Here is a 13,427-nt window from a genome sequence, read left to right as displayed (position 1 = left end):
GCCACGATTATTGCACTGGTCCATTTTCCTGGCTGGTTACCAATACTTGCTACAGCACTGACCCGGGAAAGCCATGGGTCACGCAGATGCACTCAGCCGCTTGCCGTTGTCAGAGAGCGGCCCTGACCCTGCTCCTGCCCACAGATCCTGCGGCTGGAAGACTTAACGGACCAGCCCTTGCATGTGAAGGACATTGCCGCCACAACCGTGAAGGATTGTCCTGCATCTCAGACTGGGTGGGGAGGGGGTGGCCCGGGAAGCCGGGTCCAGAATTTTCATGCTACACAGCCCGCAAGGACGAGCTGTCTACTCACTGAGAATGCGTGTTATGGGGTAGCCGTGCCATAGTCGTCCCCCCTCAAATTAAGGAAAAAAGTCTTAGAAGGGCTGCACATGTCTCACCCGGGGATCATCCGGATGAAGGCATTGGCCCATAGCTATGTGTGGTGGCCAGGCATAGATGTGGAGATAGAGGGCCGGGTGAAACATTGTGAGCCCTGCCAGGTCTCCTGGCCAGATCCACCCAAGGCACCATACAGTCCTGGGAGTCAACACAGTCCCCATGGTCCTGGGTGCACGTGGATTTCGCAGGGCCTTTTCAGTGCCAACACTTCCTAACAGTAGTTGACTCTCAGTCCAAGTAGCTTGAGGTGGTGCCGACCTCAACCGTGTCCGCTAGAGCAACTATAAACGCGCTCAGGAAGCTATTTGCGGCACCGCTTGCCAGACACACTGGTGAGCGATAATGGGACCACTTTTACTTTGGTGGAATTCAAGAATTTGTAACCAAGAATGGAATCTGCCACATTTGTTCCACTCCTTTTCACCCGGCCACTAACGTCCAAGCTGAACGCATGGTCTGTACTACCAAAGATGCGCTTAGGCGCAAAGTGCATGGAGACTGGACTCTCCGGTTAGTGGAGTTCTTACTGGCCCAACACATCACCCCAAGCAAAGTGACCGGCCGGCGGAGTTGCTTATGGGGAGGAGGCTCACTACCCTCCTTGATCATATGCACCTTGATCGGGCTCTTGAGCAACGGCCATCCACTGTGGTGCAGGGGGCTCCAAGAGGGTTCTCCCCGGAGGACACTGTGTTATGTCCAAAACTACGGGCCTGGACAGGGTTGGGTCCCTGGTATCATTGCTCGCTGTACAGCTCCGGTTTCCTACGGGTAGGGTTAGAGGGGGGACTGGTTTGGAAGAGACACCTTGACCAGATCAGAGTCAGGGCACCTCCGAACACGGAACTTCAAGCAGAACCATAGAACAGAGATATGGGTACTTTGGGAGATTCTGTGCCCAGGCCAGGGTGGGAACCGGATGGGTTGCCGGTGACTGAGTTACCCCAGCAGAGCGACTTCAGGCTGAAATCCTCAGTGGCTCCATCGGCAGTAACCCCTTCAGAGCCGGCCTAGCTGACCGCCCCACTCAGACCGCGGGTACCAGAGAAACCTCCTGAGTCACCCACTTGGACACAGGAACTGCAATGGTCCCAGCGGGAGCGGAAAAGGCCAGCACACCTTGATGACTATGCTTTTATGTTACAAGGCACGTTCTAACCAATCGTATAAGCATTGGTAGACGAGCGTTCTAATGGCAAGTGCATACACTTTCAACTGTCAATAGTCAGTTCATGCTCGTTATTATTGTATTGACCAGTCAGTTCGGTTCTTGTTTTCCTATGAGTAAGCTGTTGTCGAGATGCGGGTGGCGCTGTGGGTAAAAGCCTCAGCGCCTAGGGCTTGCCGATCGAAAGGTCGGCGGTTCGAATCCCCGCGGCGGGGTGCGCTCCCGTTGCTCGGTCCCAGCGCCTGCCAACCTAGCAGTTCTAAAGCACCCTCGGGTGCAAGTAGATAAATAGGGACCGCTTTCTAGCGGGAAGGTAAACGGCGTTTCCGTGTGCAGCTCTGGCTCGCCAGAGCAGCGATGTCACGCTGGCCACGTGACCCGGAAGTGTCTTCGGACAGCGCTGGCCCCTGGCCTCTTGAGTGAGATGGGCGCACAACCCCAGAGTTTGGCAAGACTGGCCCGTACGGGCAGGGGTACCTTTACCTTTACCTAAGCTGTTGTCACTGACAAATGTTGAATAAACGTAGTTAAGGAACTTATACTGCCTTGGGCTTCTGACTTTTTTCGAACATTTAACAGTCTGTAACCTGAAGCGTCTGTAACCCAAGGTACCACTGTAAATATATAAGAACAACAGACACCTTCACTCATCTTCAGTGGCAAAGCTGCATGCTGCAGCACCAAGGGGGTGGTGTGCGTCCCGGGGGCATGACGCCCGGCACGGTGGGGGGGGGTGCCCGGCATGTGTCCGGGGGGTGGTGGCCACAATGGTACCCCCCTCCCCAATGGTGCAGGGGGCGGTGCGCTCCTCCTCGTTCCTCCGCCAGTGCTCATCTTTTGTTCTCCATTCATTCACAATCATGACCCAACTTCAATATCCACCTGTTTTTGTTGATTGGCTTCCAAAGCTAAATGCCAACCAACTGACATTCACAAACATCAGCCTGCTTCAGCCTTGAGGCATCTACGTACCTGTTTCTGAATGCTGACTTTACCAGCTTCCACCCACTAACATCTGCTGGGTCCTTCAATAGACATCAGCCAGTTTATGACCATGGGTTATCAGATGCCTTCAAGACATGATCCTGCTCAGCAAGTGAACTTGCCTTATTATTGCTCCACAACATCCCACAACCAGATGATTGCCTCCATCCACCTGCCAATTCACCTTATCCAAGTGGAAAAAGACTGGGCAATCCTGCATCCTACAACCGTTTCTGCTGTGTTCTGTTGGAGAAGAGAAAAAGGCACACCTTTATATCCAGTCAGTTGCCATGTACAATTATGATGTCACAGGTAGTCTGCAACTGACGACAACCTGGAGTCCAGTGCATCACCATAATCTCCTGAGGTTTCACAATGGTGGGTGCACCTCAACAGAGATGTATTCATGTGCTTGTTTAATATTAAAAAATATAGACCAACCTTCATCTCTACAAATACCATGGGGGGGGGGTGCACCACTAAATGGTTTTAGGGGATCATTTCAGCACAAGGACCACATCCCTCTGTAGGCAGACACTGCTGCAACTCCCCTCTGAGGGTCTGTGGAATAATTTGCAGCTGGCTCTTGCCGGGTTGAAACTTGCACAGTCTTCTTAATAATAATATAATTAAAATGTAAGGCGCTCTCACCTACCAGGATATACAAGCTCTCCTCCTGCCACCTGGGAGTGGCCAGGCAAACCTGGAGAATTCAGTTCTGGCAAACCTAGGTGTGTTACACACACACACACACAAACACACACACACACACACACACACACAGAGAGAGAGAGAGGTTGAAAACATGGGAGCCAAAAGGCTATGAAAAGAGATACAGCCTGACAGTTATATGCAAGGCTGATATTGTTAAAAGCCACCACAGAGTGTTCCATTAATGCTTATTATATCGCATTGCATAGTAGAGTGTTGCACAAATATAGCCAATGTGATATTAGGCCAGTAATTAGCTGTCAGCCTACACCACAGAGTTGCTATAAGGATAAAAGGGGCTAGGGAACAATATTTGCTACTTTATGAGTTTCTTGGAAGAAATGCGAGACATAAATGTCCTAAATAAATAATACAGTTGTTGTGATTACTTTTTAATCTTATGGCTTTGATTTTATGCAGTGTTAACTTCTAACTCTTCACAACATCCACTGTTTTAGTAATAATTGTTGCTGCTAATTGGATGTTTTAAGAGCTTGATTTTAATTGTTACCTGCTCTGGGAACTCCATGTTGAAAAGTAGCAAACCTGCTCAGACATCTAATTTTTTAATGCACTGTTTTCAACTACATTTTGGCCAGTCTGTTATATCTACCATTTTAAAATCTTTTTTATTGCTGTTTTAAAATGCATCTTATACCATTTCATATCACCCACTTATGAGATTGTTTTAAAGCATTCTATATATAAATCTTTATATGTATCAATCAATCAGTCATTCTTGACACAGCTTTTTATTTTTTGAGAATATCTTAATTGCTATTTAAGATATAGTGTATTAATATTTTCCCAGTGAATTTGTACTGCTGCTGGGGGTTTTTTAAAGTACGAATGATAGCTGCAGATGAACCTGTATGAAACAGGCTACACTGGCCACAAAAGTAATTAAGAATTAATTAAAAATAATAAAAAATATAAAATATTGGGTTATTACCAACTAAAGCTGTGTACACAACGGTATCTCAAAAGCACAATTGAAACGAACAAACACAAGGATTCTGGGCACTGTAATGCATTAATTGCTGTTGAGAATTCTGAGGGACAAACTACATTTCCCAGAATCCTTTGAGGGAAAGAAGCGCACTCTGAAATATGAGGTGCAAACAACATTTCCCATAATACTTTGAGGAAGAGGATGTGCTTCGAACGCGTGCGCACGCAGCCTAGACTAGCCCACCCCACCCCCTCCACCCCGATATTAAAGGGCCCCCACCTGGATATTAAAGGATTCTTTAGGCGGGTCTACTCCGAGTAGGACTAAAACCGGTTACATCCGCTTGCCGCCCCCAGTCCCTCACAGCCCTATTCACATCCGGAGAATCCGAAGGCTTTTCATTTATCATTTCTACCTCTACCTGTGGTGCTCACAAGAGGGCGCTCTGGGAGAGACAGTCTAGGCAGCTCTCTCGCTCTCCTCCCTTCTGCAAAGGGACGCCAGCGAGCCTTTTTTTGCCCGCCGTCACGTGACCGGCGGCCGCGGTGGAGGATGGGAAGGAAAGGCGTCAGCTGACCAGGATTCTCTCTGCGCGCGCAGCTTCTCCTGTTCCCTTGCCGCTGCCGGAGAGGCAGGGAGTAAAAAGGCTCATACCGTCCCTGTCATGGAGCGCTACGACAAGGCCGCTCTGAACGCGCTCTCGCCTCCCGATCCCAGGTTATAAATTAAAACAAATAACATAAAATGAGGGAGGGGGGGAAGCGGGTGGGAATGGAGGGGGAAAGTGCTGGGTATGCCTACTCAGAGGTAAGCCCCGTTGGCTTCGATGAGGTTTACTCCCAGGTAAGTGAATGTAGGATTGTGGCCTTCGCTTGCTTTGACGGGGGCGGGGGGGGGGCGACGTGCGTGTCTTTCCAGTGACTGATATGGGGGAGGCGGGTTGGGAGTTCCCTGCATGTCAAAATAAGGAAGCGAAACAGGGACATAGGAAGCTGCCTTAATACCGAGCCAGGCCACTGGTCTATGTGGCTCAGTGTTATCGATTTATTTGCAATAAAAAGTTAAAGGCGTGGGTGGGTGGGAAGGATTTTCTTTTTAAAAACAACACCCAAAAGGCTGTTATGGGGGGGGGGGTAGGGGAAGCTCTCTTTGATTGCCTGGCGGAGTAGCAGAGATTGGTACAAGAAGGCGCCCGCTGAATCTCTATTGGCGGCGGGTTGTTCATTCAAATACCTGAAGGCTTGGTTTCTACACTGGCTGGCAACAGCTCTTTGGGGTTTCAGATGTGGGGCCTCCTCAGCCCTACCTAGAGGTGTCAAGGATTGCTGCAGAGACTTCTGTCAAGGGGAGAGGGATGGAGTGGAATGTTCTCTCATAAGAGTTGGGAGGGTCATCTTGTGCAACCCCCTGCAATGCAGGAATCTTTGCCCAATGTGGGGCTCAAGCCCACGGCCCTGACATTAAGAGTCTCATGCCCTACCAACTGAGCTATTTATCTTACCATTGCTAGTTTTTTGGTGCAGCCCATAGGCATAAGTGGGGATAGTCACTAGCTATGATGGATTTAAAGGGTGATTTAGGCAAACCTAGAGGAAACATTTTTATCAGCAGCTACCTGATGATTGGCTGTACGGAACACCTATTTGGTGGAAAGCTGAGATGATGAATTTAATAAATAAATGAGCATCCTGTAGAATTGGAGGCAGTATGCTGCTGAATACCATAGTAGGGGCAGGGGTACAGTGGGATAGGGTATTCTCTTCATTTTGGGTTAGAATGTGGTTTGGTTTTGGCAAGGTGTGTGTTGTACTTCAGTTTGATCATGCAGGCCTTTGGAAAACATGAGGAGGAGAAAGAGGGTTGGATATGATAATCAAAAAACCAGAAGGGCTTTTTCAAAGTTATCTTTTAAATGTGTTCATTACTGAAATTAAAATGATCAAAACACTGTTATTTAAAACAAAAACAAGTGTTCCTGTTGCCACATGTAGTTTATGACAAAACAAAATTTCTCATCAATTTTAACCTTGACAACTCATCATGACTGGAATTCATATTACCTCTTATTCATGGTGGCAGCCTATAGCTCTTTAAACAGTATACCTTATGGATATACTGGGCAAGGTCACCCAGTAAGGTTTGTAGCTGAGTTGATGTTTGAATCCAGTTCTTTCCAGCCAAAGTCTGCAGCTATAACCACACCATTCTGGCTCGTTACTTAGATCTCAAGGAGCAAGTGCTGTTCAGACAAGTCAGCCCAGAGTACCTCTATATGTAAGCAGGAGGTGACCAGTATAAGCCAGTTTACATTATCTAAATGCACCTGTTTTTGACATTTAGACTTGGCCAGGTCACTTTATTTTGGTATAAACAACTAACTCAACAAAGCAAGCATTGACTAGTGGAAGCCCACATAAAAATAAGCTGTGATTGGTGTATCAGATTGAATGTAAAATCTAACATAACAAACCAAATGCTGTATTTGCTTATGGAGCCTAAAGTACTACTAAAATGTGCTTGCATTTGTGATTCACAGTAGCAGCTAAGAAATTTCCAGTTTCCACTAGGTTGCAGTGTTGCATCATTGGCATTTCAATGCTGAAGCAAAATATTATTAAAACAGTATCTTTATTTTACATTTTTCAATTGTTTTTGGTTAACAAAGACTTCTATAGAACTTGGCCCTTTTGTGTCAGAATGCAAGGGGCTGAAAGCAAACAAAAATATAGAACAATGTTTCTATACAGAGTCTCACTCCACTATACTGGCTCCAATATAACTTGTGAATGGTTAAAATGTATTGGATTTCTTACCAACCCTTCTCCATAAGGTCCCAGAGAGGACTACAACAATATAGAAACAAAAGATCAAAATCTGTTAAAACAATATGCAATCAGAAGAAGAATTTAATGGACCCCCTCCCTTTTAGCTGTTCTTATGTTATCTATAAGCCACTTGGAGTCCCTGTTAGGGAAAAAGGCAGAATATAAGTAAATAAATACAACACCACCACCACTCTGGTCAAGAGGCCAGAGTAAAGAAATGCATCTTCAGTGTATGATGAAAGGTGCCAGAGTGGGAACAGCATTCCACAGTTTAGGGGCTGCTGCGGAGAAAATCCTCTTCTAGGCTGCCATTCCCCACATTTCAAAAAGTGGGGGAAGTACCAAGAGGGCTCCCTTTGCTATTCTTAATAGCTGATAGGGTATGTAGGTAAGGAAACTTTCATATATTTGAGTCCTAAGTCATTTAGGTCTTTAAAGACTAAAGTGAAAAATTGGATGCACACAATTCCCAGCCATTTGCCTCATCCAGCAAATTTGGAAGCAAGCCCAGTTACTCCAGTATGCCTGTAAATCTACCATGCCTAAAATAAAGATGCTTAGTGTAAAATGCCACATAGGGTTGCACACAACTAAGTTATACTCAGTGTAGAATTACTGAAATTAATGGACCTAAGTTAGTCATGTTCATTCATTTCAGTGGGTTTAGCTCTGAGCAGGACCAGCACTGGATACAACCCATACTCATCTGCGCATGCAGGTTGGCTCCTCCATCAAATTGAATGGAGATTCCTGTGTGGAAAAGAGAGGTGCTGGTATTTTTCTGCACACATGGATCTCTGTGCTGGGTCACCAGTTGTGCAGTTGTGTTAAATTGGTTGTGAGATTCATTCTCACAGCAGCATCTGAAATAGCACTTGATTCTGTGAAAACATGCCCTTTAAAATGCAGGTGATCTATGTTTAAATTACCGTATTTTTCGCTCTTTAGGGTGCACCGGGCCATAGGGCGCACCTAGTTTGGGGAAATAAAGGGGCGGGGAATTATCCATCCCGTTGGCTGTCTTGGCTTCTTCTTTGGTCCCGCACCGACCCCTCTCACTCTCCAGGCTTCAGCGAAAGCCTGCATTCGCTCCATAGGACGCACACACATTTCCCCTTCATTTTTGGAGGGGAAAAAGTGCGTCCTATAGAGCGAAAAATACGGTACATATTTTCCTTCCTCAATATGTATGCAGCTGGTATCCAGAGGGAGCTGTTTGATCACTTGTTAATCCATTGAGAGGTATTTGATTGCTTCTTAATTCTGGTTGTAATACTTGCCAGGAATGCAGCTTTCACTCGATAGAAAACTTTAATTCAATTCAATTCAAATTTATTTACGGCTATTAGCCCATAAAATATGTACAAACATAAAAGCACAGAAGCATAAAAAACCAATACATCTAACAACAGAAGGGGAACACCACGATGCAAGGGTGGGTCATTGAGCAGTGACAAATAACAGCTTGGGGCCCGGAAAGATCCAAGGGACGGTTCACAGAAAAAGGAGAACTGGAGACGAGATCCATCATGCACTCTCATCATAACTGTCCGATTAGTTTTTGTTGTTGTTGTTGTTTTTTGGTGGTTTTTGTGTGTGAGATAACCGCATTCAGGAATCTCGCCACCTGCAGAGTTACAGAAGGATCTGTATCCTGCAAAAGCAGTGCGGCATGTGACTCAACAGGCCTGCCAACCAAGCGCAATAAAGCAGGACCCAGGAATTTAGTCCTAGCTATGCTATGTAAGGGACAGTTGAACATTATATGTGGAAGAGATTCAACTGTTTTCCCGTCACACTCGCATAGCGGAGACACCAAACCCTTGGAGAATCTGTGGCTCAGCAGGTTCGATGGAAAAACATTGAACCTTGCACGAATAAATGCAAGTCGGTGTGGTATGATGTATGATGGAAGGCCAAGTGGTGGGGAGAAAACTTTAGTATTAGCATTAGAGTAAATGTTATCTTGTTTGTAGACTTTGAGAATTTTTAAATTCCTATCAATAGTCATTAAATTGAACAGTATGGCATACATATTGGCACATCTTCATAGTGTCTGTCAAAAACAATAGCCTTAATTGTTTCCCATAGACAATATTAATGACCAGTAGTAGACTTGTTCAGCAGTTCTGAGAAGTGTGTGTAATTCCAACAAGTAAAACCACCATTTATTGGTTGATTTCAGAACAACTAAAAGTAGGCTACAATCCTAAACCCTGACTTTGTAGTGGCAGGCCCTGCAGGGCTGCACTGTGAAGCCCTGCTATTCATGTTGGTCATGACAGCAGAAACAGGAAAATGCCCCTTCACTACAGCAGCAGCAGGGCTGGTACAGCAAAGAAGCCTGGATTGGGCCCGTTACCATCATGTGAGGGCAGTGGGGCCAGCTAAGGATCCAGCGGATCCGGTGTCGCCTAGTCTGTTTCTGGGTGGGACTAATACAAATAGAGTCCTAACTCTAAAGCAAAAACATCTTCATTACTACTGCAGCAGGATCCCCTGTCCACCCAGGGTGTGGCGGGATGAAGAGATGCCTCATGGCACAGTATTAAGACATTGTATTATTACCTTCTTCTTAGCATTCTGATTACTGCAGTATGAGCCTGCTTAGTTATTCATTTTCACTTATCATTTGTTACACTCCTAACATGCTTTTTCAGCAAACACTGTTTTGCCTCCTTCCTTTCTTAACAGTCTTCCTTGCACCTCATCCATCCTACAAATGCCAGGTTAAATGAACATTGGACGTTCCATATGTCGGGCCTGGCCCTGCTCAAGTTTCTCACACTGTGATTTGTTTCTTGCAGAAATGAAACTTCATTAGCTTCGACCCTAAGAACACTCCTGTTCTTCACTACTTTAATGATTATGTTACCCATTGGGCTGTATTTCTCATCAAAGGTATACGTATTTGAAGGTAATTTTCTTTATTACAACCTGCTTCTTTTTGTTATCTTTGCTTTTTTATCTTAAAAATAAATCAATTATTTGGATTATTTTTTAAAATTACATATTGTTATATAGTAAGCAGCATTTCTTTGGGTTTTGTATTTTCAGGATTTGAATAATAGCAACGATCACTGAATATTTTGTTGAAGCATTTGTCAAGATGTTAAAGTATCAAAACACTGAAGGAGGAGGCTTTTCTGTGCCATTCTAAATTGTTTGTGCAATGGAGAAACCAAATTCTTTGTAAAACTTGTTTTGAAAACAATTTATGGCAGTGTCTCCCATAAAATTGTCTGTGACCTGTCAATGGTTTTGTGGCTGAAGTTGGAAGACAGGACACCCATTGCATTAAATATTCATATTGATTTTTCATTGTGTTTTTATTGCTTCTTTCATTTCTTATATTGTATTTTTATGATAATACAATGTTAACAAAATAAAAGAAATAATAAAAATGCAATTAAAAGCATCTAGCACTGTGCATTACAATTGGGACTGTGGGCTGAAAAACCCCTTAGTGGCTTCTTATAGCTCAGTCGATAGAACCTGAGACTCTTAATCTTGGGATTGTGTGTTCGAGCTCCAAAGATTCCTGCATTGCATTGCAGGGATTTGGACTAGATGACCCTCAGGGTCTCTTCCAACTCTAAAATTCTATGATTCTATGATCCTCAACAATGTCCCAGTGCTCCACAGGGGGAAAGTTGGAAAAGCACTTTTTTGGTGGTGTCTAGATATATATATTGTGTTGGAGATAGAGCTGTGCTCCTCGTAGAAACCAGAAGTTATCTTATCCTTTCAGTTAGAAAATTGGCACAAGCAGAGCTCCTCCTAAATTACTAAAGTGAGTTTTGGAAATTTCCAAATACAATTTATTAGATGAAAGGGCAGTTTTCATTACATAGCTGAACAGAAGCAGCTTACAAATTTTCTCCGTCCTCTGAGTCATCCTCTGGTTTAGACTCTGGAAATGGAAAAACATACTCACGAAAATGTACCCAGAAATGTAACATCTGTTTTCTTGGAATATATGTGGTCTCTCCTTTTTATGTATGTTTTCCAAACAGCACTGCAAAATCTGTTCTCTACATTTCTTTCTTTTTTTATTTATATCCCACACCTTCAGTGCAAATACTCCCAGTGTGTACTAAAAACAATTTTAACTGCAAGCAAAAACATTTTAACAAAACATGCATAACTTCACCCAAGGAGATTCCCTCTCTGCCTGGCTGGCGTAGTGCCATTGGCAGACTGTTGTTCCTTGGCACACGAATTATCGGGGGCTGCTTTTTCCCACGGCTGGTACCCACTGCTAAGGTGCCCTGCCACTTAGCAGCAGCCCACAGGCACTTGGCCTGTGATCTTGCTGGTGTCAAAAACTTGTGTTCATTTTTTTAAAAAAAATTATTGTAACCCATCTTGAATGTTCGGAGCATAAACACTGAAAATAAGGGCGTGGCTGATATATTTGTATATGTTTTGGTAGGGCTGCTAAGTTGTACCCTCTCTCCCTTCCCAGTAATAATAATTTTTAAATGTGCATAACTTAACTTCAGAGCTTCTGTTCGCTGCTATTAATGGGCAGAAAAAGGTATTGAATATAACTGAGGTGGTGTGTGGCAGGGTCTTCACCAACCTGGTGCCCTCCAGATGGTTTGGATTACAACTTGCATCAGCCAATGGGAGTTGTAGTCTAGAACACTTGGGGGCACCAAGTTAGTGAAGGCTGGCATGGAGTAAAGAAGTCCATTTTATTTGCATATGTTGATCATGGAAGAATGTCAGTATACATGATTTACCTCTCTGTGTTGCTTTCTTCATAAGTGAAACTTATCATAACTAAAAACATTCTTGCAGCACAGTCTTTGCATGTCTACTCAGAAGTAAGTTTCATTTAGGCTTACTGTCTTGTAAATGAGGATAGGATTCAAGACTCAAGCACTGATACTCTTCTCTAGGTTGCAGCTGTTGTGTGAACCATAGAAAACCCTCAAATCAAGGACATATTTATGACTCTGGAAGAGTTTTATAGAAGCCGAGGGCCTTAAAAGGAAGACATAGTTTTACTTTAGCCACTTCTGCCCAATCTTTTTATCATTTAAATAATTTGGTCACTAGAAAATATGAAGTCATTGGCTGATTTTTTTACTGGCTTCCTGTAAGTTTTAATGCTTCTTTTCTCTCCCCCCCCCCCCTTGTTCTTTTAGGTTCCTTTGGAATGTCAAGCAGAGACAGCTATTTTTATGCCGCAATAGTTGCTGTGGTAGCTGTTCATGTCGTGCTCGCTCTTTTTGTCTATGTGGCATGGAACGAAGGCTCACGGCAATGGCGGGAAGGGAAGCAGGACTAAAAGTCGCCACTGCAGCATGGCAGGCAAGGAGGGGACGTTTCTAGGTGGAGCGAAGCCCCAGAGTGTAAAGTCTAATAGTCGGTGTTTGAAATGGGACAAGATGGGGTTGCATCATTCCCCCATTCCAGTAGCATTTTTAGTTTTTAAATTACAGCTCTGACTTCATGAGCCTCAAGACCTGGCAGAGTTGGGAAGACTAGAAGGGAGCCTCAACAGGAGTACCCTGGAATCAATTTTCACAATCTGTCTGCAGAGAGCTCCTGGGAAACATTTGCTTGCTTAGTAACCTGCCTAGAACTGCTTTGAAATGAACATCTAGATAATTCGTAAAGTTGAACATGAAGAATTTCAGAGCTTCGCCAACAGAGTTTGGATCAAAAATGGTTGAAGTTCTTTTAAATAGATTTTATTCCTGTGTCTTTTAGATTGGGGGGGGGGGGGGTCAACTTCAGGAGCCTTGACTGACAGTATGCTGGCTACACTTCATGGTTAAACAGAACACCAGGTGCTTGAAAAAGTGGCTCTGTATACTTTTTGATGGAGAAGGAAGGATGCATTGAGTCCTGTCTAGGAGCTTGTAACTTCAGTCCACCTGTTAGCACATTTTTGCATGGTGGCTTTTAATGTAGGATACCTTTCCCCACAAAGTATAGAGTCTACCCTAATCTTGACTCTTAATTCAGTTATCCCCTTCCAAGAAATGCTTTTCCTCAACAATGGAATGTTTTGCCTAATTTCCAAGAACTGTGGTAGAATTAGCACTGACAGCTTTACCACAGATTTCGGTAATAGCGTTAGGCAGTCCTAAAAATGTTTGTGCATTGTTTGTTGAGACCCAGGAATGTATCTGTTTGTTAGTTCTACTTGGAGTAGGGCCATTGAATTTAGTGGACTTGATTAACTTAGACCAGTGTTTCCCAAACGTTTTTGGGCAACGGCACACCTGTTTACTGAAAAAAAATCTCGCGGCACACCACCATTAAAGCCCCGCCCCGTGACGTCAGCGCGCAGCGTCACGCCGGGAGGGACGCACAAAAGTGAAAGTTTTTTCCCTCCCCCTTGCTGGGGAACCTCCAAGCTTTGGG

General features: G+C 44.4%; 1 protein-coding gene and 1 long non-coding RNA gene across 4 annotated transcripts in view; one reads left to right on the top strand and one right to left on the bottom strand.

The window, feature by feature from the left end:
• LOC309362176 overlaps window positions 1-4,671 on the bottom strand; it is a 120,239-nt gene extending 115,568 nt beyond the window's left edge. Inside the window, exons 1-2 of one of the 2 annotated variants that reach the window (XR_014164834.1) lie at window positions 4,640-4,671; window positions 3,211-3,282 (exon numbers count right to left, since the gene is read on the bottom strand). This is a non-coding gene — a long non-coding RNA (uncharacterized lncRNA). Of the gene's footprint in view, window positions 1-3,210; window positions 3,283-4,218; window positions 4,310-4,639 lie in introns of those variants that run through there. The other variant, XR_014164835.1, reaches the window with a different exon arrangement.
• A 97-nt stretch (window positions 4,672-4,768) lies between these two features.
• Window positions 4,769-13,028, top strand: VMA21 (vacuolar ATPase assembly factor VMA21). 2 transcript variants are annotated; one of them, XM_081897717.1, is made up of 3 exons: window positions 4,769-4,935; window positions 9,851-9,960; window positions 12,200-13,028. In XM_081897717.1, exons 1-3 carry the CDS (start codon window positions 4,883-4,885, stop codon window positions 12,340-12,342), a joined length of 306 nt encoding a protein of 101 aa, XP_081753843.1. In that variant the 5' UTR covers window positions 4,769-4,882; the 3' UTR covers window positions 12,343-13,028. The 2 variants fall into 2 exon arrangements, with proteins under 2 accessions (XP_081753843.1, XP_081753844.1); XM_081897718.1 differs by lacking the exon at window positions 4,769-4,935 and adding an exon at window positions 4,959-5,061.
• Window positions 13,029-13,427: the final 399 nt, after the last annotated feature.

This window comes from Podarcis melisellensis, assembly GCF_964234715.1.
Source record: "Podarcis melisellensis genome assembly, chromosome: Z".
In the NCBI taxonomy this organism is placed as follows: Eukaryota; Metazoa; Chordata; class Lepidosauria; order Squamata; family Lacertidae; genus Podarcis; species Podarcis melisellensis.
This window is presented reverse-complemented; position numbering and strand designations above follow the sequence as displayed.

Excerpts from the sequence above, each read along its gene's own strand:
- VMA21 (XM_081897717.1), top strand. The coding sequence starts at position 4,883 with ATGGAGCGCTACGACAAGGCCGCTCTGAACGCGCTCTCGCCTCCCGAT. Across the intron at positions 4,936-9,850 it reads CTCTCGCCTCCCGATCCCAG|AAATGAAACTTCATTAGCTT; the intron begins GTTATAAATTAA and ends TGTTTCTTGCAG. Across the intron at positions 9,961-12,199 it reads AAAGGTATACGTATTTGAAG|GTTCCTTTGGAATGTCAAGC; the intron begins GTAATTTTCTTT and ends TTGTTCTTTTAG.